This window comes from Schistocerca piceifrons, chromosome 2 (assembly GCF_021461385.2).
Source record: "Schistocerca piceifrons isolate TAMUIC-IGC-003096 chromosome 2, iqSchPice1.1, whole genome shotgun sequence".
In the NCBI taxonomy this organism is placed as follows: domain Eukaryota; kingdom Metazoa; phylum Arthropoda; class Insecta; order Orthoptera; family Acrididae; genus Schistocerca; species Schistocerca piceifrons.
Window position 1 is genome coordinate 258830022 of NC_060139.1, and position 24470 is coordinate 258854491.

Genomic DNA, 24470 nt, shown 5'->3' on the forward strand with positions numbered 1-24470 from the left:
ACGCCATGTGTCTGCGTCTAAAGTAAATATCATTTCAAAGTGTGAGAATGTTTTATAAATGTCTGCGTAGCGGGTATCGGAGACGGAGCGGTGTTCACCGCGTGGGATGTGGGAAACCGCTTGGAAACAACGTCCAGGCTTGACGGCTCACCAGCCCTCGTCGTGAATCGGCGTCAGGCTCGCTTCGTCGCATCTCAGAGGTAGCGCGGTAACGCGCTCGGTTATCCGCAGCGCCGGCCGAAGTGGCCGTGCGGTTCAAGGCGCTGCAGTCTGAAACCGCGAGACCGCTACGGTCGCAGGTTCGAATCCTGCCTCGGGCATGGATGTGTGTGGTGTCCTTAGATTAGTTATGTTTATCTAGTTCTAAGTTCTAGGGGACTAATGACCTCAGAAGTTGAGTCCCATAGTGCTCAGAGCCATTTTTATCCGCAGCGCCCGCTGGACTCGCACTGCTGGAAGAAAGGGGATCGCGTGGAAGTGGCGTCGTCACAGCCCGGGTGTGTGCGCCCATAATGAATCGTTCATTGTGTCACTCTGCAGCGCAGTGTGCGCTGTCCTAGAACGACTCTTAATGTTTGAAATGTGTCAACAGGAACCCAAGTGATATTACGAGCCTGTTCGTTACTATGGTTGAGACGTGTCACAAACGGAAGAGGTATGAAAACTGAAGGTGTAAGACGGTGGCGCTGTACGAAATTACGCTTGACCTGTTAGCGAGGTTGTAGCCATTCATTTCTGTGACGCAGAAGGGTTACTCATAGTAATTACCTTTTAGGGGTGAAGCAATAAGTGACAAATATTACGTATGTCTTATGGACAAACAGTTTTGAAACTCGGCCTGAGCAGAACAAAAGAAGCGCCACCGCAGAAGGAGGACATGGCGCACGAGCGGACACTAGGAACGGCTGGTAGCTGACTACCCACTGCCACCTGGCTCGCTGTTTTAATCCTTGTATGGGACTCAGCATCTGCCCGTAAATCCGATTTGGCAGTAGGAAATCTGAGGGGTTTGAGTTACCAGTTGTTAAATTCTACGTCCTATTCGCCAGCTTTTGCACCCTCTGACTTTCACACACAGCCGCTTGCGAAAAAACTTCTATGCGAAAAATCCTGTGAGTCCAGTTAGTACTCTGAAATTCACAGCTGCTCATTTTACAGAGGATGCAAGACGTCACTTTCAAACGACGAGTACAGTTCTGCTGTTCCACACTAGAATACTGCTAGCTAAAAATAAAATGTAAATCCTTCTGTGCCGGCTCCAACTTCTCTTACTTTATTGCGATACTCCTTATGTAAGTGGCGGAGGGGGGGAGGGATATTTCGTCATAACGGAAAAGTCTTTCTTTTAATTAATACCATTGCAACGCTGTCCACAACTTCTTGCTTCTTGTAAACACAGAACAAGCCGTTATATGAGAATGCAGCCTTTCTCGGCGAATCTCGATAGTAAAATCTTCCCAGGTTGACAGCCGAGTCAATGTGTTGTTCGCCAGCAGCGTTTCAGCAAGTTTCTTACTTGCCATCTTCAGGCGCCTGAAGATTGCATGTAAGAAACTTGCTGAAACGTTGCTGGAGACCAACGCATTGACTCGGCTGTCAGCCCGAGAAGATTTTATCATAGAATAAGCCGTTCTTACCAGAACTTTTTTATGTCTTCTGTCAGTCCTGTATGGTAAAGATAGAATACTAGGCAGGAGCATACCAGTGTATAGTGATAGCAGTTTCTTTAGTGGGCTTATTGCTCCTTTCAAGTGTTCTGCTACCGAATGAGGTGGCGCGATGGTTAGCACACAAACCGCATTCGGGGGGACGACGGTTCAATTCCCTAAATCGTTTAAGGCAAATGCCAGGATGGTTCCTTTGAAAGGGCACGGCCGACTTCCTTTCCCATCCTTCCCTAATCCGATGGGACCGATGGCCCCCCTGTTTGGTCCCCTGCCCCCAAATGAACCAACCAAGTGTCCTGTCGATAACAAGCAGCCTTAGATTCATCTTTCCTACAAAATTGTCAGTTTTCAGTTTAAAGTGCTTCTGATTGCAATCGATAGATATTTAGTTGAATCGCCGGCCGCGGTGGTCTAGTGGTTCTAGGCGCGCAGTCCGGAACCGCGCGACTACTACAGTCGCAGGTTCGAATCCTGCCTCAGGCATGGATGTGTGTGATGTCCTTAGGTTAGTTAGATTTAAGTAGTTCTAAGTTCTAGGGGACTGATGACCACAGATGTTAAGTCCCATAGTGCTCAGAGCCATTTGAACCATTTAGTTGAATCGACTACTTTTTACTGTCTTTCATTTCAAAAAAATAGTTCAAATGGCTCTGAGCAATATGGGACTTAACACCTGAGGTCATCAGTGCCTTAGAACTTAGAACTACTTAAGCCTAACTAACCTAAGGACATCACACACATCCATGCCCGAGGCAGGATTCGAATCTGCGACCGTAGCAGCAGAGCGGTTCCAGACTGAAGCGCCTAGAACCGCTCGGTCACCGAGGCCGACGTCTTTCATTTATCATGTAACAGAAATTCAAGTGCATTTTCGTAGTACTCATGTAGAGAACCTCGCACTTCTTATTTTTTAGGTTCAGTTGCCACTTTTTCTCACGACTCATATATTTTGTCTGCACTGTATTGTAATTCGTTCTGATTCTCTGTTGATGTCACTAGACGGTTAGCAGTGGCATCATCTGCTAACAATGTGGGAGGGATGTGCAGATTGCCCCCCAAACCATTTATATACACCAGGAATGGGAAAGGGTTTACAGTTCCAAGAGGGATGCCAGGGATAACTTCACCATTTAGGTCCCGTCAGTTACTACGAACTGTGACCTTTCTGACAGCAAGTCACGAATCCAGTTGAGACGATATTCCGCACTCACACTCTTTCCCTAGAGGAACAGTGTAAGAAGTCTTCAGGAAATCTCGAATGGACTTAAGGTCCCCTGTTGATTACACTTATTACCGGGTGCGAATAGACAGCCAGTCGTGTGATGTCAGCTATTGATTTCACACACCACCCAAAGTATGTAGATTTCTGTGGCACTGGAAGAACAACGTAGGAACTGGACCAGCATGTTAGGGGACTACGGCGGAATGCAGGTAAACTCTTTGACTTGAAACTAGTTTGAAATTATAATTAAATCAAGAGCCTACACTGTCGACAGGCGTTGATATACATCAACGGGGACAGTTGAAAATGTGTGCCCCAACCGGGACTCGAACCCGGGATCTCCTGCTTACATGGCAGCCGCTCTATCCATCTGAGCCACCGAGGGCACAGAGGATAGTGCGACTGCAGGGATTTATCCCTTGCACGCTCCCCATGAGACCCATATTCCCAACTTAACGTCCACACACTACATTTGTAGTGCCCCTGCCCATTACACTCATTACTCGCGGCAGACAATCTTACCGAGTCCTGTAAGAGTTCGGGCAATAAGAGTGCATCCAGACAGAAGAAGAAGGTCAATGGCCAGTTGGCCTTAACTATGTGAAGTTGGTATCTGTTCTTTCGGACATGTCCGAAAGAACAGATAGCATCTTCATATGAAACCAGTTTTTCACTGTGAGGGTGACGTATTTTCCGCTTGCATCTGTGTGAGGATGGCCAACCTGCCGATGTGGACGATGTGGCCGTCGTGTACGCCCTGGTCGAGCATCAGCCTGACCGCCTCGCGCGTGCACAGCGACAGACCCAGCAGGTTCACCTCCACCACGCGCCGCATGTCCTCCTCTGTGGCCTCTGGAAACATAGGAACCAAACGTAGGCCGCAGTGCACCGGTGTATAAAGGTACGCTACAGTGGATACTACAAGGTGCTTTGAGAGTAATGGGAAAGGTCCTCGACAGTTTCAGTTACTGATTACAGCGATGTTATCCTGCAAGGAATTTCTCAGAGAATCTCTGGGCCCGGAACCGGTTATACGAGGTGCGACAAAAAAGTAATGAGACTGATTTTCTTTGCAACATGTGGCAACCCTGCAGGCTTGTGTAGGCACAATATCTTTGGCCTTGGTCTGTAAGCTGCTTCTAGTCCAAGCGGCACATCGATGCAACTGCTCAGGCGTGAGTTGTGCTGTAATAAGTTAACACTTGTTTGTGTCTCGTCACGGAAATGGAACCGCATAATATTGCGCAACGGTATGCCATTTCTTTTTGCGCTAAATTGGGTGAAAACGCGACGACAACTTACGGTAAGCTTCAGAAGGCTTTTGGAGAGGAGGTTATGTCAAGAGCTCAAGTTTTTCGTTGGCATAAAATGTTTAGTGAAGGCAGAACGACTGTTGAAGACGAAGGCCGCAGTGGACGACCATCAACCTCACGTACAGAAGTCGACTTGGCCAGGGTGAGTGAACTCGTACGATCTGATCGAAGATTATTCGTGAAAATGATTGCAGAAGAACTGAACATCAATCGAGAAACGGTTCGTTTAATAATAACTGAAGATCTTGGTATGAGAAAGATTTGTGCATAAATAGTCCCCAAAAATCTCACACCACAACAGCGAGAAACATGGAAAAATGTGGTAGTCGATCTGTTAGAGCAAACGGAAATCAACCCAGAATTGTTGAGCCGTGTTATCACTGGTGATGAAAGTTGGTTTTTTCAGTACGATCCAGAGACAAAACGCCAAAGTTCGCAATGGTGCTCAAAGGGATCACCCAGACCAAAACAAGCTCGCATGTCAAAGTCAAAAGTGAAAGGCATGCTTGTGTGCTTCTTTGATTCCAAGGGAATTGTTCATAAAGAGTGGATGCCTCCTGGACAAACAGTTAACCAATATTACTACAAAGCCGGCCGAAGTGGCCGTGCGGTTAAAGGCGCTGCAGTCCGGAACCGCAAGGCCGCTACGGTCGCAGGTTCGAATCCTGCCTCGGGCATGGATGTTTGTGATGTCCTTAGGTTAGTTAGTTAGGTTTAAGTAGTTCTAAGTTCTAGGGGACTAATGACCTCAGCAGTTGAGTCCCATAGTGCTCAGAGCCATTTATTACTACAAACAAATTTTAGAAAGACTTAGTAAAAGAGTTCTTCGTGTCCGTGCCATTATTGCTGATGATTGGATTCTGCATCACGATAACGTGTCATACCATACTGCTCTGTCAGTACAGCAATTTTTAACCCCAAAACAAATTTCATCGCTACCACAGCCACATTATTCACTAGATATCGCTCCAAGAGTCAAAATGGTGGGCAAGGGACACCATTTTCAAGCAACACAAGACGTCCAAAAAGCTGTGCCGAGGGTCTTGGAGGATATTACAGAAGATGAGTTCCAGAAATGTTACCATCAATGGCAGAAGCGCTGGAAAAAGTGTGTGCAATCAGAAGGGAACTACTTTGAAGGAGACAACACTAAACTTGACTAAAACGGTAAGCAACATTTTTTTTCCACATCAGTCTCATTACTTTATTGTCGCACCTCGTAAATGTTGTGTTTGCCATATCTGTGATGTTCGACTCTTTGATCATATCTCACTATGATATGCACAACTATCCTGTCTCGCGTGAAGACAAGCGCAGAGATTCCCACACACTCTGCCACTTCTGTTGTCTTATCTACGTACACCGACCCTCTTCTCGACCATAACCCTGTGGTGCACATGGTCCACTGCAGTGGACAGCTGTTTCGCTTCTTTGGTGTCTTCGACCAGTCCTGAGGCTGCAAATGCATGCAGGGTACAGCACCAGTAGGGGCTGTCATTTGGAGTGGACTGTGTGCATTTGCAGCTTCAGGACTGGTTGAAGACACCAAAGAAGCGACTATTAAAAGCTGTCCACCGCAGTGGACATGCGCACCACAGGATTAACGCTCTTGTCTGAACAACATGGCAGAATCACCCGTTCCCGTCAGAGCAGAATCCTTTCTGTCCGACTTCATTGCTCAACCACTTTCTCGAAGTCCTCAGTAGCAGGAACCCGACTCTGGAATAACTATATTAGAGAACTGAATAACGTCTTCAGCTTTAAAAGATAGCTAATGATATAACTAACAATGCAACAATAATGAATACTATTGTTCCTGTATGCACGAGTTATTCCTTTACATCCTTTTTTCCAAACACATTTTCCTCATTTGCCAATGTTCTTTGTTGGTGCAGTGTCCTTAAATTTTCCTTCCCCTGAACTCGCTACATCAGAAAATATGTGTTTTTACGCTTATAAAGTCTTTTATATCTGTCACCGTCATTATTATTATTGTTACTATTATTGTCATTATTATTATTATTGTTATTATTGTTGTTGTTGCTAGTGGAAGGAGCAGTACTAGAAGTATTGTCAGTATTAACTTTATTACCTCTTATTGTTCTTGCTATTATTATTATTATTGCTATAGTAATTGGGAGCAGCAGTAGGAGAATTATTGCCAGTATTAACTTTCTTAGTTCATAGTTAGTATTCTTTACTCTCATTGACACTCACATAATTTTATTACTGTTTGTTATATTAAAATGAGTGTTATTTGTTTAGTAACTAAGATGTAAAAAAGATACTCTATATGTGAAAGCCTGGTCAGATGTAAGAGAGGACCTGATGGCCTTAATTTGATCAGGTTAAATAAATAAATAGAACAAAATACAAATTGTAGTGCTTACAATTTTCTGTCCTCACGCTGAGCGCCAATTTAGACAGTGTGTTACTCTTGAGTGCCAAGCTGGCAAATAAATTATGTACTGACCCTCTTGTCGTGACGGCCAGTGGTCACTGAGGGTAAATCAAGAAAAATCAAATTTATAGATTCAGGGGCAGTTTATAAGAACGAAAATTGAGTAATATGGAATCTCCTACACTAAATCAAACAAAAGCATTAGTAACTTGTATTTTCCATCAAACAAGGAACTTAAATGATTGGTTGATAGTCTCAGTGTCGGTTGGGTTGGGTGGGAGATAAAATATACATTAACGATCTCATGTCGCCCTCTGAATGCATTTGGTCGATACATTACAAATGTTCATTGAGCAGCTGAGCGAGCTGCCACCTGGTTAAAAGTGAGAATCTCACCTTTGTGGCTGCCTTCATTGTCACCCCACCTCACTGGATTTGGTTGGGTCTGCACATGTGTTGCTAGGCAGTGGTCTGTATAGCGCTTTCTCTAATGTTCTCACATAATAAACATATTCATAGTGCAACCGCTAATTGCACCTCAAACCAAAATAACGAGTATGTTGCAATTTCTAAAAGATGTTTGAGAACAGGAAGCACAGCAGGTTTTCTATATTTTGGATCGTTGATTTGATGGAAGTCTGTTATAGTCATTCCATTACAGTCTCAGATTCATTATAGTTTTCGTATGCTGCTAGTGGAATTGGTAATTGTGATTATTTTATTTTCACATCGAACTCATTAAGTTAACCACATCTAGACAGAATATTATAACTTTCGTAATATTACATCTGACTTCAGCTCATGATTCTTTTATTGCTGTCCCCGTACAACTCCATACAACAGCTGTGTGGCCTTTATTATACAGAATCTCAACAAAATTGGTCACAGATGTTAACAGATGTTCATAAATCTCAAATGTTGTATATCGAGAGCTATAAATATTAATTTCTGAATAATTTAATTTCAGTATGTGTTTGTGTATCTGATTAAGTGTATTTTATTATGTATTTAAAAGTACATAAATGAAAAGGAAATAATTATTTAGAATCTTGTTAGAACATGATAAAAATAAATTATTAATAGTTGGTTCGGATGTCACAGAAAAATATCCACAAGTGTAACTTACACAACATTACTTCAGAAGGAAACAACAATGATTTAACGGAATTCTAAATACGAAATTGACAAAAATTAACTGACTGATACGTTACCAGGACATGAAATGAAAAGTTCGATATCTGACAAAACAAAAACACCTGCCAGCCGCTCAGTGAGTTTCGTGTCTTGTGGGTGATGACCATCATCAACAAAAAAACATGAGATAGATAATATTCATTTCTTGTGTATGCATGTCTTCTTAATTGTTCAGCGTCGCTTGTGCTAAACCTACTGATACATCCGTTTTCGTCTGTTTCGTGCCACAGGTCATAGGTAATACGATAATTCGCTACTGATGTAAACTGCTACTGACCAAGCTTCTTATTTCGTCCAAATTCCTCAGCGATTTTCTTCCATCCCAGAATTTGTTATATTTCACCTGGTTTCTTGAGGGTCCCATCTACATCTAAATCATACTCCGCAAGCCACCTAAAGGTGTGTGGCGGAGGATACTTTTGGTATCACTATCTGATCCCTCCAACCCTGTTCCACTCGCGAATAGCGCGTGGGAAGGCCCCAGCTATCCTTTCCTAGAGTAAACATGGGCTGTGCCAGGACCAGGCGTTGCGGCCCACACTTTCTCGTGTCCAGGGTATCTGACCAGAGCAAAAGCAATGCCAAGAACATGAGGAATGCCACGGGGATCACGCATACCAGATCTCTGCCACAGAAAGTTCTATTCCATCATGTTTTGATCATTTCATTGAAACGCCACATTTGCAAAATATGGTTCAAATGGCTCTGGGCACTATGGGACTTAACATCTGTGGTCATCAGTCCCCTAGAACTGAGAACTACTTAAACCTAACTAACCTAAGGACATCACATACATCCATGCCCGAGGCAGGATTCGAACCTGCGACCGTAGCAGTCGCGCGGTTCCGGACTGAGCGCCTAGAACCGGTAGACCACCGCGGCCGGCCCACATTTGCACTTCGATGACGAATAAGAGAAGTGCGTGAAACAGCACAACAATTTATATTTTGAGAGACATGACTCTGTAATTACTGCATGTGTTGGCTTACATTGTTTCAAGTAAATGTTCAGGTTTTTCCCAAATAATGCCTCGTTTGTGGCACTTGTGCATCTGCTAGTCAGAACTGTGTGTTACGCGGTATTGTTTCTTAAGTGACTTGTGATTCTGTAGTTCTTAGACGGGTGGTAAGACAAACACATCCCGGTATTTTAAAATCATTTTTATTCGGTTTTAGCCACCTGAGCTGCGGTACTTCTCTTGTCGGTAGTGATACTATAGAAAATAACGTATTTCGCTCGCAAGCTCCACAGTGCAAAACTAAATAAAGCAGTGCATCGTACTACAATAAATGCTTCAAATAAATTTCTGGTTTTTCTATTTCGGTATCTACATCCACACCCTGAAAACCGCTGTGAAGTGCACGGCGTAGGGCATTTTCCATTGTCCCAGTTATTAGAGATTACTTCACGTTCCACTTAGGTGTGGGGCGCGGAAATAATGACTTAAGTGCCTCTGTGGGTACTCTAATTAATCTAATCTTCTCTTGTCGATCCGTACGGGAGCAATACATAGAGGGCTAAAATGCATTGCTAGAGCCATCATTTTGCACTATTTCTTGAATAGAATTTTAGAAACACGACTTTGCACTAAATACTTTTTTCTGTTTCACCAAGGCTGTGCTAGCAGCCACATTGTAGACTACCAGTCTACAATGCCTGCAGTAAGAAAACATAAACTCTTTAATCAATTATTAAGTAGTAAATACGCAAAATAAAAATCATAATTCTATAAAAAACAAAGAAAGAAACTTAATGAACAAATTGGAAATAAACACACGACCTAACATGAAAAACCTCATATCATTGACCTCACAAAATAATATTTTAATTAAAATAGGTAAGATAATTTAAACAAAGAATGTTTAAAGGGAATCAGTGTAGAAGTAAAAGATGATACTCCCGAAAATAACTAAGAGAGCAAGTATAAAAAGAAATGTTATCTCAACAGAATCCAACTTATGATGGAGTAGGTGCTGCAAAAGTGAGAAGAAATTACACCCCCCCCCACCCACCCACCCCCATTTTAAGCATGTTTATTGCCGATTTTAAAAGAGTTCGTTTATTGACTCTAGTCGCTCAAATACATTCTAACAATTAGTCATGCCTGAATTTGCAACACAGATTAGTTTATCTGATACTTTGTCTGGTACTTTCGCATATTTTCGTGTATCGCGGTTTCGTTTTTTGCTCCTCCTGTTCAAATCAAATATAAGGTAGGTTAATAAAAGCCGGCCGAAGTGACCGCGCGGTTCTAGCGCTGCAGTCTGGAACCGCGAGACCGCTACGGTCGCAGGTTCGAATCCTGCCTCGGGCATGGATGTGTGTGTTGTCCTTAGGTTAGTTAGGTTTAATTAGTTCTAAGTTCTAGGGGACTAATGACCTCAGCAGTTGAGTCCCATAGTGCTCAGAGCCATTTGAACCATTTTTTAGGTTAATAAATAAATATTCCTGACTCGTTCAGTCTGGGGGGCTATTTGAAATGTGTGATAACTGAAGAAAACTTCACCTAAGCTCGCTAAAAAAAAGCGTTTTATTGAGTGACAGCGTAACTCTGTCGAAACCGGTCATCCAATAAAATGCTTTTTTAGCGATCTTGGCTTGTGAAGTTTTCTTCACACATCATTAATAACAAATAAGTTTTTTTTGTCATTAGCACACAATGGCTTCCATGCTTACCCGATTGTAGCACTTAGCACTTCTGTGCCCAAAACATTGAATGCTCGCAGCAATTAATGATCTGAAATTAATTCCTTGAATATTCGTCCCAGCACCTCTTCCACATTCTATTTCATAAATTTAACGAATACCGCTTCTCACTGTATTTGCTTTATTACGTTTCGCACCACGGCTCTAGACGTTTGACCGGTCCAAGCTCGCCAACACAACTCCCCACCGTTCTCCAACAGGCCGACCGGTGTGGCCGAGCGGTTCTTCAGTCTGGAACCGCACGACCGCTACGGTCGCAGGTTCTAATCCTGCCTCGGGCATGGATGTTTGTTATGCCCTTAGGTTAGTTAGCTTTAAGTAGTTCTAAGTTTAGGGGACTGATGACCTCAGATGTTTAAGTCCCATAGTGCTCAGAGCCATTTGAACCATTTTGTTCTCCAACAGAGCCGAAAAGAAGTACCACGAACCCCCATTGTCGGCGATAATCGACAATCATGGCATTGATACTAACGCCCAGAACGTTCCAGGAGGTCAGCAATGATGCTGTCGGTCCAAAATGAGGTATTGTGCTTATTGCAGCCAAAAGTTTCGATAGCGGTCCTGTTACAGTGGGCTCACTTCGGCTGAAAAGATGGAGTGAAAACTTTGTCGATATGTTACTTCGCGACTATGCTGTTACTGGTCTGACAACACGGGCAGAATTCGCATTCGACAACATTAGTTTACGTTGTGCGCCCCCGGTAGCTGAGTAGTCAGCGCGACAGAATGTCAGTCCTAAAGGCCTGGATTCGATTCCCGGCTGGGTCGGAGATTATCTCCGCTCAGGGAGTGGGTGCTGTGTTGTCCTAATCATCATCCTTTCATCCCCCACCGACGCGCAAGTCGCCAAAGTGGCATCAAATCGAAAGACTTGCACACGGCGAACTGTCTACCCCTAGTCACACGACATTTACATTTCTTTTAGTTTACGTTAACATTAAAACATGCTGCTAGTTGTCATACCGTTTTTTTTATTTTACTGGATACTATATGTACTGCAGTAGAAACTCAAGTACATGGCTGTGCATAGCGTTTTTTTTATCATCAGAGCAAGCGAGTCCCTGGTTAATGCAGACCGCTGATCGGCTCACCGGTCAGGGAGGCCTCGCTGTAGATACCGGCGTTGTTGACGAGGATGTGGACGGCGCCGAGGTGTTGGCGCACCCACTGGAAGGCGGCCACCACGTCGCCCTCTTTACTCACATCGCCCTTGAGCGCGTGCAGCCGACCACCGCCGGCGTCCTTGGCGAGTTCCTGCCGCAGAAACATACGGACGGCTGTCCTCAGCTGCCTGTTACACTTAGATGGGCATTAACAACATTCTTACCGTACCCTGACATTTATTTGTGTTAATACCTAAAGCCTGTCATTTAGTGTCTATTATGTCGTGGTCTTCAGTCAAAAGACTGGTTTGATGCAGCTCTCTGGGGCTACTCTATCCTGTGCAAGCCTCTTCATCTGCAACCTATATCCCTCTGAATCTGCTAACTGTATTCATCTCTCGATGTCGCTCTACTATTTTTACCCCACACGCTTCCCTCCAGTACTAAACTAGTGATCCCTTGATGCCTCACAATGTGTCCTAACAACCGATCCCTTCTTTTAGTCAGGTTGTACCACAAATTTCTATTCTCCCAAGTTACACTCAGTACCCCCTCATTAGTTGCGTGATCTACCCGTCTATTCTTCGGCATTCTTTTGTAGCATCACATTTCGAAAGTTTCTATTCTCTTCTTGTCAAAACTGCTTATCGTCCATGTTTCACTTCCATACATGGCTACACTACATACAAGTACTTTCACAAACGACTTCCTGACACTTAAAACTATACTCAATGTTAACAAATTTCTCTTCTTCAGTAACACTTTTCTTACCAATGCCAGTCTACATTTTATACCCTCCCTATGTCGACCATCATCAGTTATTTTGCTTCCCAAATAGCAAAACTCATTTACTACTTTAAGTATCTCATTTCCTAATCTAATTCCCTCTGTATCACCCGACTTAATTCGACTGCATTCCATTACCATCGTTTTCTTTTCTTGATGTTCATCTGATATCCACCTTTCAAGATACTGTCAATTCCGTTCAACTGTTCTTATAACTCCTTTTCTGTCTCTGACCGAATTACAATGTCATCAGCAAACCTAAAAGTTTTTATTTGTTCTCCATGGATTTCAATTCCTACTCCAATTTTTTCTTTTGTTTCCTTTACTGCTTACTCAATACACAGATTGAATAATATCAGTGACAGGCTACAACCCTGTCTCACGCCACTGCTTCCCTTTCATGCCCCTTGACTCTTATCGCTGCTACCTCGTTTCTGTACAAACTGTAAATAGCCTTTTGCTCTCTGTATTTTACCCCTGTAACCCTTAGCATTTGACAGAGAGTATTCCAGTCAACATTGGCAAAAGCTTTCTCTAAATCTACAAATGCCATAAACGTAGGTTTGACTTTCCTTAACCTATCTTTTATGAGATTCTTAGGGTCACTATTGCCTCGCGTGCCGAAATCCAGACTTCTGTAATAGAATGTAATAATGTTACATACCTATGTTATTCATTTCCAGCTACTTGATAGATGACCAACAGATAATCCAGTCTATGGGTAAAGTAAAGAGAAAACCTTGGGTTAAATTGATGGAATAGCTAGACATGGAAAAAAACAGCACAGAAGTCTGAGAGCTACAGAGACCTCTGAACAATGAACCAATAAAAGCCATCGGGAAGGAGAATTACTGCCAATCCGGTTGTTCATCAGCTGCTAATAAATGGCAAAACAAATAGTCGAAAAAAGATCACCGAAGTTTCAAAGAAGTACTGAACAAGAAACGTGAAGTCTCTCCTATACTTTCAGTTTAGATGAGCTGGAAGATACCTTGAAAATTAGTTAGGCTGGCAAAGCGGCTGGACTCGGCGGTATCTTGTGGCGATAACGGATCAGAAATGAACACAAGCTGTATCTGTATCATCCGAAAGAGCACCTCTCGAACACCGACTGAGACAAAACCGACCGTGTTCAATTACTCGGACTGACAAAACTCTGATCCATCAACCCGAAATTCACTGCGTCCGGAAATTTTAAGTTACTGGAGCCAGAAATACTCTACTTTTCTTCAGTCTGGCTGAACACTACATTCAAACATTAAAGTAAGTACCCAAAAACTATAACAACACAGCAAATCAAACAGATTACCACTGATAAAATACTCTCCAAAACAAACTTAACAACTGACGACATATTTCTACCTAATAATACAATGACAGATAATGCATAGCGCGCAAAATCCATCGGCAGAGCACAATAATTTACATGAGATCAAATGCGAAACAATAAAAGATGCAAATGAACGTAAACACTTAGAGACTACATAAATAAATAAACGTTGGCAATTTTTTAAAAAAAATTAAAAAGTAACCGAAACTGTTTTATCTCATTAACATTAGTAACTATTGTTTGCAAAACTGGCTGTGTCGGAACTTAATAGGTTTACAAAGTCATTATGGTTATGGAAAGAAATAATTAAATGAATGAAACCAAATTTTGACTGCTGCTCTCAATATTACTGAACATAAAGCTCAACAGTTTTACAATATGGCAGTTGACAATTATGTAAAATGAATGACAAAGTTATTGCCGTTTTTACATCACTGATTAGAGCGATGTAGTTCGTGGTATCTCTTATTCAATGTTCCTTCAAAACAGTTTTCACTTAGCTGATGCTGCCGGCGGGCGACTCCTCGTCATCCGCGTCGTTACTCCATGATCGTTGGGCGTGCAAGCCAGTAACTGCTGTTGTCTTGCTCACCTCCTTATTGGTGAGCGCCAGTTGTGAATGTAATACGTACGCTACGTGTTTGCAGAATTAATTCCAATCTGCGTATCTGCATATAATGATGACAGTAAAACACGCTTCTTTCCATTAACGCTTGAGATATTCAGACGTCATAATGTTTGCTACACACATTAATCACAGTTTTCCTTTTTATGGTTTACGATCACGCCGCAGCCCTTTTGACAGTATATCCGAGCGCACTACGGAAATAAATCAAGTCAACTCTACTGTGGATGACCAGTCCGTTGCTTAAACAGAAAAATACAGGGTGTTTCAAAAATGACCGGTATATTTGAAACGGCAATAAAAACTAAACGAGCAGCGATAGAAATACACCGTTTGTTGCAATATGCTTGGGACAACAGTACATTTTCAGGCAGACAAACTTTCGAAATTACAGTAGTTACAATTTTCAACAACAGATGGCGCTGCGGTCTGGGAAACGCTATAGTACGATATTTTCCACATATCCACCATGCGTAGCAATAATATGGCGTAGTCTCTGAATGAAATTACCCGAAACCTTTGACAACGTGTCTGGCGGAATGGCTTCACATGCAGATGAGATGTACTGCTTCAGCTGTTCAATTGTTTCTGGATTCTGGCGGTACACCTGGTCTTTCACGTGTCCCCACAGAAAGAAGTCACAGGGGTTCATGTCTGGCGAATAGGGAGGCCAATCCACGCCGCCTCCTGTATGTTTCGGATAGCCCAAAGCAATCACACGATCATCGAAATATTCATTCAGGAATTTAAAGACGTCGGCCGTGCGATGTGGCCGGGCACCATATTGCATAAACCACGAGGTGTTCGCAGTGTCGTCTAAGGCAGTTTGTACCGCCACAAATTCACGAAGAATGTCCAGATAGCGTGATGCAGTAATCGTTTCGGATCTGAAAAATGGGCCAATGATTCCTTTGGAAGAAATGGCGGCCCAGACCAGTACTTTTTGAGGATGCAGGGACGATGGGACTGCAACATGGGGCTTTTCGGTTCCCCATATGCGCCAGTTCTGTTTATTGACGAAGCCGTCCAGGTAAAAATAAGCTTCATCAGTAAACCAAATTCTGCCCACATGCATATCGCCGTCATCAGTCCTGTGCACTATATCGTTAGCGAATGTCTCTCGTGCAGCAATGGTAGCGGCGCTGAGGGGTTGCCGCGTTTGAATTTTGTATGGATAGAGGTGTAAACTCTGGCGCATGAGACGATATGTGGACGTTGGCGTCATTTGGACCGCAGCTGCAACACGGCGAACGGAAACCCGAGGCCGCTATTGGATCACCTGCTGCACTAGCTGCGCGTTGCCCTCTGTGGTTGCCGTACGCGGTCGCCCTACCTTTCCAGCACGTTCATCTGTCACGTTTCCAGTCCGTTGAAATTTTTCAAACAGATCCTTTATTGTATCGCTTTTCGGTCCTTTGGTTACATTAAACCTCCGTTGAAAACTTCGTCTTGTTGCAACAACACTGTGTTATAGGCGGTGGAATTCCAACACCAGAAAAATCCTCTGTTCTAAGGGATAAACCATGTTGTCTACAGCACACTTGCACGTTGTGAACAGCACACGTTTACAGCAGAAAGACGACGTACAGAATGGCGCACCCACAGACTGCGTTGTCTTCTATATCTTTCACATCACTTGCAACGCCATCTGTTGTTGAAAATTGTAACTACTGTAATTTCGAAAGTTTGTCCGCCTGAAAATGTACTGTTGTCCCAAGCATATTGCAACAAACGGCGTATTTCTATCGCTGCTCGTTTAGTTTTTATTGCCGTTTCAAATATACCGGTCATTTTTTAAACACCCTGTAGGTACCGTGCGCAGTCGCCTATGCAATCACTTCAATTACGCGGCAACCAGCGCACCATACATTCACATTGCAAGTTATTTTTATCAGTATACGACACGAAAATTTGTTACCATATTTTCTGTTTTATTCTACAGTCCGTGGTATGCACTAAACAGTTTGTGTTGTCTACAATCGAGAACAGTATCTTTACTGCATGTACACAGCCTACCGGTCTCCATATCAAAGCTTTATGCTTATTGAGGCAAAACACACTTACGGCAAACGAACAACGCGACACGTAAAACCACTAGTTCTTTGATCGCGGTAGACAGCGAGATCATAGATGTAGCACTGTCCAAACACTGATATTTTTCAGTGGCCTCGAAAACAATGTGTGACAGTACATACACGTTGCACGACAATCACCTCCACTCTCTTCTGCTCACTCCCGACTTTTGGTGATGCCTTCTCTTTCGACCTGTCAGTATGACTCTACGTCGCTCATACACTTCGCTTCACATAACACTTTCAAAAATTCTGATTACCTCTGATTACCTCGATTTACGGCTTTATAGAAAATCACAGTCTCTTGTTACTCTGTCCACAGAAAATGGATTCCAATAACACGTTAACAAATAAGAAAGTATACAACATCAGAGTAACTGAAGATGGCAGCCACATTCATAACGACTATATTAGGTAAACAGAAACATAAATATTCCAAGAATTAAATTTACAAAACTCCTTCTGAAATATTTTTTCAATGTATGATGAAAATAAAGCAGGAAAAAAGTAAAAGAAAATATAGTAAAAACTAAAAAAAAATGTATGTCTGCCTTTAACATTATCTTCACAATCTGTATGGAGCAGATTCACTACTTTAGGAATATTACCAAATAATGGATCCTACCTCTGTTCAATAATTGTCTGGAACAATACCGTAGCGCTAAAAACAGGAATATGACTAAAGTGTTATAAACCTTATAATTAAATTTTCCCTGAGGCATGTAAGTCTCGTCTTTATCTACGATAATGTTGGAAGCTGAAGAAATGAACTAAACTTTGTGCCGCGACAGGGACTCAAACCCGGCCTAGTAACCAAGAAGACCCGGTTCGAGTCCAGGCTGAGGCACAAATTTTAATTTATTTCTTGAGCTTCTAACATTATCGAAGACTAAAGTGGTTGCAATACTGAAACCTGGTAAGCAGCCTAAAGACCCAAGGAATTTAGACCAGTTTCATACCTGTGTCATCTGTATAAAGTTTTTAAAAGATCCGGCCGGAGTGGCCGTGCGGTTCTAGGCGCTACAGTCTGGAACCGAGCGACCGCTACGGTCGCAGGTTCGAATCCTGCCTCGGTCATGGATGTGTGTGATGTCCTTAGGTTAGTTAGGTTTAGTTAGTTCTAAGTTCTAGGCGACTGATGATCTCATAGTGCTCAGAGCCATTTGAAAAATTTTTTTTAAAGAACCTTTTTGAAACCTGCGAAGTACTTCTATGGGTTGGGGAAATTAAAGTGGCCCAGAGAACTGAGTTAGTGACCACCATTCATCTCTTGGCACTTTTGGGCCCTGGTCAACAGGTTATTGAAGACGGATGGAAGTCTGGTTTTTTTTTATTTTTTATTTTTTTGCCTTTTTTTACGCCTGGAATTGCTGCAGTCTAGTCCAAAATGCTCTGCTGCAGTCCTTGGAGACTATGAGGGTTGTTGCAATACACCATAGATTTGAGCGCTTCCCACACAAAGTAATCTGACAGATCAGGTGATCAGAGTGACCAACTACAGGCTGCGACCAGACTGACCTCTGCTAACAACTCTGTCAGGTGTGAAGATTATGTAAATGTGTAAAAGTGCTAGAACGTTTGGCCGTCTGTATGGGCAGCTGCTCCATCCTGTTGGAAGTAATTGCAGGTCTTTTCCACCCTCGTCAATGTTGCCACTCGCCGAAGCCACCTTTATTTGCCCCATCATGCAGAGGCCTATAGACAGGCAACTGGCAGAGAGCTGTATCAAGTGGTTGCCTACCTGCAGTTGCGTAGCTGTACTTTGGAATTTTTCTCAGTAAAAGCACACTTTTAAAATTCTCAGTAAATGTGGGGGGCGGGTCGAGAGATGGCACGGAGGTTATTGCCGAAATGGAAGGGATCCCTCAGCTGCTTTATTCACTCGTATGACAATGTGACAACTCTCCGTTATCACGCCACAGGAGGGCATGAAACAGGAGCACTGCAGAAACATAAGATACCTTTGCTGCTTCGGATCATTTTCAAATTTCGTCGAATCGGTTTCAACGGTCCCTAGTGGTTCCAACCTGTACACTAGAGCACAAATTGCGGTCGCACTGCACTCCAAAGGGGTGAGATCATGCTCAATGCGTTTGCTAGCCCACGACGTCCTCAGAGTACAGCTGAAGTGTGAGGAAGATATCAGCAATATCAAATATTGTTAAGAACATCTTCCTGTTGCTCATCACACTGCAAACTGTCCTTTTCGAATATGTTGGAATCAACGTCGCAAGGAAAGGGAAGGGGATTTCATTGACGCTCATTTCGCACCCCCAGAGGCCTCTGAGCGACGGTGTGTCTGAAGTGTTTTCTTCGGCCGTTCACAAGAAAACCTCGTGATTTCAGCGCTGGGAGTCACGATTCCGACCGCCATTGCAGAGCTGTAAAACGAAAGGATGAAACGTAGGTTAATGGGGGCTATGACGATCTTGCTATCATATGACACGCCTACGATGGTTTTGGGTAGAATTGTGGTGAAATTTGGTGCCATCGGGACTTTACTTGTTACATGAAGTTCTGAGCTCTGGCGTTATTTCTGCACGTGTGGACACTTTTCTGTTGGAAGCGTCGTCGAGCCCAAGGGTGACGTCGCGCGGCGGCACGCTTTTGAACCATTACAGAGGAAGGATGTAGGCACCTCTGAGCCAAATTTCTAATGTCTGCGTCGTAGCGGGGGTAATTACAGATTTCAGAAAACCTGTCCTTTGATTCTGATGTGTACTGTCGATCACCTACATATGCTACAGCATCCAGAAAACCGAGATTCTGTTCCAGGATATAAGTACACCTAAGTGCCAAAGAAACTGGTATAGGCATGCGCAGTTGTTAGATCGTTTAGTGTTGCTACAACGGCAGCATATTAAGATTTAAGTGAGTCTGAACGTGGTGTTATAGTCGGCACACGAGCGACTGGACATAGCATCTCCGAGTTAGCGATGAAGTGGGGATTTTCCCGCACGGCCATTTCACGAGTGTACCGTGAATATCTGGAATCCGGTAAAACATCAGATCTTCGACATCGCTCCGCTCGGAAAAAGATCTTGGAAGAACGAGACCAACGACGACTGAATAGAATCGTTCAACGCGACAGATGTGCAACCCTTCCGCAAATTGCTAAAGATTTCAATTCTGGGCCAACAACAAGTGTCAGCGTGCGAACCACTCAATGAAACATCATCGATAGGCTTTCCGAGCCGAAGGCCCTCTAGTGTACCCTTGATGAGTGCACGACACAAAGCTTTACTCCTCGCCTGGGATCGTCAACGCCGACATTGGACTGTTGATGACCGCTAACATGTTGTTTGGTCCGACGAGTTTCTTTTTAAATTGTATCTAGCGCATGTACGTGTACGGGTGATGTGAGAGCCTCGTGAATCCATGGACTCTGCATGTCAGCAGGGAACTGTTCAACCTGGTGAAGGCACTGTAATGCTTGGCGCTTGTACAGTTGGAGCGATATGGGACCCCTGATACGTCTAGATACGACTCTGACAGGTGACACATACGTAAGCATCCTGTCTGATCACCTGCATCCATTTATGTCCATAGTGCATTCCGACGGACAATGCGACACCCCACACGTCCAGAATTGCTACAGTGTGGCTCCAGGAATACTCTTCTCAGTTTCAACACTTCCGCTGGCCACCAAACTCACCAGACATGAACATTATTGAGCGTACTCGGATGCCTTGCAACGTGCTGTTCAGAAGAGTATTCACCCCGTCGTTTCTTACGGAAATATGAAGAGCCCTGCAGGGTTCATGGTGTCAATTTCCCCCAACACTACTTCAGACATTAGTCGAGTCCATGCCACGTCGTGTCGCGGCACTTACGCGTGCTTGGTGGGGCCCTACACGAGATTAGGCAGGTGTACCAGTTTCTTTGGCTCTCCAGTGTAATAGCTTGCTGTCTCCAAAGCAATTCCGTGTTCGGACTTGCATCTGTAATCAACGTGTGTGGGCCATATAAGATCACTCTGACTCCAACAAAAACCCACATTTTCATTTTAAATTTTGTTTAATGTCATACAAAACCAGTCTTCATAAGTACTGGTCATGATGATGCGCGTTAGAAGTTCTCTGATGTATATAATGAATACCACGCTAGTCATATAAGCTAAAGACGAATGTGCATCGCTAAAAAGGAGAATAAAAGAAATTGGACTGAGAAACATTGGTACTAGGAATATAATCGCGAATAAACCTTGGGCAACGGCAGAAATACTTCAACTGACCGATGGTGGAAGGAATTACAAAAGTGTTCAGGGAAAGACAGGAACACAGCGATGTAAGTCTCTCAATACTGAAATAAATGGGAAGTGTAGGAAAGCTAAAGGAAAATGGCTGCACGAAAAATAAGAAGAAATCCAAAAGAAAATGGACATAGGAGAGCCAGATTCAGCATACAGAAAAGTCAAAACAGCTTTCGCCGAAATTAAAAGCAAAGGATTTAGCGTAAATGGCGGAAGAGGAATCCCATTGCTAAACACAGAGGAGAGAGTGGATAGATTCAAAAAGGTTCAAATGGCTCTGAGCACTATGGGACTCAATTGCTGAGGTCATTAGTCCCCTAGAACTTAGAACTAGTTAAACCTAACTAACCTAAGGACATCACAAACATCCATGCCCGAGGCAGGATTCGAACCTGCGACCGTAGCGGTCTTGCGGTTCCAGACTGCAGCGCCTTTAACCGCACGGCCACTTCGGCCGGCAGTGGATAGATTGAAAATGCATAGTCAAGCCGTCTAAGAGAGAGACGAAAGATGTAAAAGAAGAAGAAATGGGAATCGATATGGAAGACAGAGGGGGTCCAGTATTAGATTCAGAATTTAACAGAGCCTTGGAAGACTTGTAATCGAATAAGACATAAGCGATCGATAAAATCACATTGGAATTTCTGAAATCATTGAGAGAAGTGGCAGCCAAGTCGCTATTCAGATTCGTGTGTAGACTAACGACATACCATCACAGTGTCGGAAAAATATCATCGACGCAGTCCCCAGCGTAGTAAGTCTAAGCAAGTGCGAGAGCTATAGCACTCACAGCTTAAAAGTTCACGCATCAAAAATTGCTAACAAAAATAATACACAGTAATAATACACAGAAAAGAAAATTGAAGAGGTGTTAGATAACGATCAGATCGGCTTTCGGAAAGGCAAACACACCAGAGAGGCAGTTCTGACGTTCCACCTCGTAGTGGAAGCAGGACTTAGGAAAAATGCAGGCACTTTGATAGTATTTGTCGATCCAAAACAAACGTTCAGCAATGTAAACTGGTGAAAAATGTTTAAAATTCTCATAAAAATATATATACGCTATAGGGAAAGTAATACATGATGGTAGAAGAAGCAGGAAGGGACAATAAAAAGGGAAGATCAAAAAAGAAGTGCTCGGATTAAAAAGGGTTTCAGGCTCAATATGCTGAAGTAATGAAGAGAAAAAAAGGTATAAGAATGAGATTTAAATTCCGCGTGAAATCAGAGCAATGATAAGATTAGGTGAAGACTTTGCTGTCATCAGGGAACTTGAGGAAGAACTGCATGAGCTGTTAAGTGGAATGAACAGTCTAATTAGGACAGAATATGGATCGCGAGTAAATAGAAGGAATACGAAAGTAATGAGGAGTGGCAGAAATTATGTCATCGGCACACGTGAAATAAAAATTGGGAATCGCGAAATAGAAGAACTGAAGGAATTCTGGATCCATGCAATTAAAATAACCGGCGAAACAAGGAGGATGTAAGAAACAGTTTAGTACAGGCAAAGAGAACATTCCTGGCCGAAGGAAGTCTCCTAATATCAGACATCAGCCTTGATTTTAGGAAGAAATTACTGAGAATGTATGTTTGGAGCAGAGCTTTGTATAGCAGTGAATCATGGACTGGGAGAAAATTGCAAAAGAAGAAGAGAATCGAAGCACTGAGATGTGTCACTATTAGCAGGGTGTTGAAAATTAGGTGGACTGATTAGATAAGCAGTGAGGAGGTTCTTCGTAGAATCAGCGAGGAGAAAAACATGTGCAAAATATTGACAAGATGAGTAGTATGATCTTCTGCCTTCCGGCAGGTCTTATCATGGGTCAAGTCTCTTCCACTTTTGTCTGTCCTTAGCCATTTCTGAATATTTGTCTCCTTTAATATTGTCCAGCATCTGATATCTTCTTTTTCCTCCTCCCCTTCTTCCCTCTACCATTCCTTCTATTCCTTCCTTCAATAAACATTCCCTCCTCAAACAATGTCCAACCCAGTTTTCTCTTTCTGATGACTTTCAGCATGTTTCTTTCTTCTCTTACTACTTCTTCATTCCTTACTCGGTCTTTCCATTCCACTTTTTCCATTCTTCTCGATATCCACATCTCTAGTGCCTCCAATCTTCTTTCATCTTCCTTCCTCAATGTCCAGGTTTCCACACATACAGTGCAACACTCCAGATGTAACATTTGGCAAGTCTTTCCCTCAGATCTTTGTTTAGAGGTCCGCAAAGTAATTTCTGTTTCCGCTTGAATCCTTCTTTTGTCATTCTTTTCCTAATTTCTGTTGATCAATACATATCATCCATTATTACACTTCGCAAGTAATTGAAGTTATTCACTTGCTCTATTTCCTCTCCCCTTATTTTCGTACGGGCAACGGCCTTGCCGCAGTGGATACACCGGTTCCCGTCAGATCACCGAAGTTAAGCGCTGTCGGGCGTGGCCGGCACTTGGATGGGTGACCATCTGGGCTGCCATGCCCTGTTGCCAGTTTTCGGGGTGCACTCAGCCTCGTGATGCCAACTGAGGAGCTACTCGACCGAATAGTAGCAGCTCCGGTGAAAGAAAACCATCGTAACGACTGGGAGAGCGGTGTGCTGACCACATGCCCCTCCTATCTGCATCCTCATCTGAGGATGACACGGCCGTCGGATGGTCCTGATGGGCCACTTGTGGCCTGAAGACGGAGTGCTTTTATTTTCATATGGCATTTTCTCTCCCTTTCTCCAGTTACCATGCTCTTCGTTTTCTTCTTGTTAGCCTTCATTCCACAATCTTCTAATTTTGTGTTTGTATCATCTAACATTTGTTCCCTCCCTCTTGCATTCTCTGCCATCACAACCATGACAAGATGAAGGGACACGATAATAGAACATGTGTTAAGACGACAGGCAGTAACTTCCATGGTACTGCAAGAAGCTATAGGAGGGGTGAAGATTGTAGAGGAAGATGGAGATAGGAATGCAGCGAACAAATAGTCAAAGACATTTGGTGTAAGTGGTGCTCTGAGATGAAGAGGACTTCACAGGAAAGGATGCCTTGGCGGGCCGCAGCAACCTAATGACCAGACTGATGATCTGAAAAGAAAAGTCCCTTTTATAGCTCGTCCTTTGTGTCCTATACCTAATCAGCCAAAAAGTTTCGAGACAAGGTTAATAAAAAAGATAGAGAAAATCTAAGATAATGATTTGCACACTTCAAGTGTTCTATAGAGTCTCTCCTCATTTGAGTACAACACACAAAACGTTCATACATCCATGAGAAACTGTCAGATAAGTATCTCTTTGGGCTATTGTTCAATTCGTCCGTCACATTGGCGTGAATGTCAGGTACGTCGTCAGAGCTTTGATTCTTCATGTGAATTTCTGCACATTGCCGTTTTCTGCTAGATTCGTATTGATAATACCAAATCTCGCCGCCCATGGTGATTTTTTCAGAAACACGATTTTCATTTCAGTCAAGTCGTGGCAGGCGACCACACTTCATCGTTTTCCTTTGGGAGGTGTATGGGAAAAACTTTGCTTACACTATTCTCTTCTTCAACATTTTCTCTAGAATGTTTTGAACAGTTGATTCAGAGATGTGCAGTCTGTTGTTCCGCTGGGATTCGTTACGCAACAGCGTTGCCACACTACGGCTGCATGGCCTCTACTAAACAGTCTATCGCAAAACCAACGAACCTGAGGACAGCTGTCGAGAGTCTAAATGCCGACCTGACTGCAGTATCAAAATAGGCGCAGGTGAAAGCTGAACCCATCCAAAACGCAAGCGGTACTGGTTGGTCATTCTAGGCACATGAG

General features: G+C 43.2%; 1 protein-coding gene, 1 non-coding gene and 1 pseudogene across 2 annotated transcripts in view; 1 reads left to right on the plus strand and 2 right to left on the minus strand.

The window, feature by feature from the left end:
- LOC124777419 (farnesol dehydrogenase-like) overlaps nucleotides 1-24470 on the minus strand; it is a 102298-nt gene that overhangs the window by 74269 nt on the left and 3559 nt on the right. Inside the window, exons 2-3 of the mRNA XM_047252815.1 lie at nucleotides 11595-11757; nucleotides 3612-3741 (exon numbers count right to left, since the gene is read on the minus strand). Of these exons, the coding sequence (XP_047108771.1) occupies nucleotides 3612-3741; nucleotides 11595-11757 (293 nt within the window). The remainder of the gene's footprint in view (nucleotides 1-3611; nucleotides 3742-11594; nucleotides 11758-24470) is intronic.
- Trnat-ugu lies at nucleotides 3201-3275 on the minus strand. The gene has a single exon. It is a non-coding gene; the product is annotated as a tRNA-Thr (tRNA).
- On the plus strand, nucleotides 23043-23160 carry LOC124778550 (annotated as a pseudogene).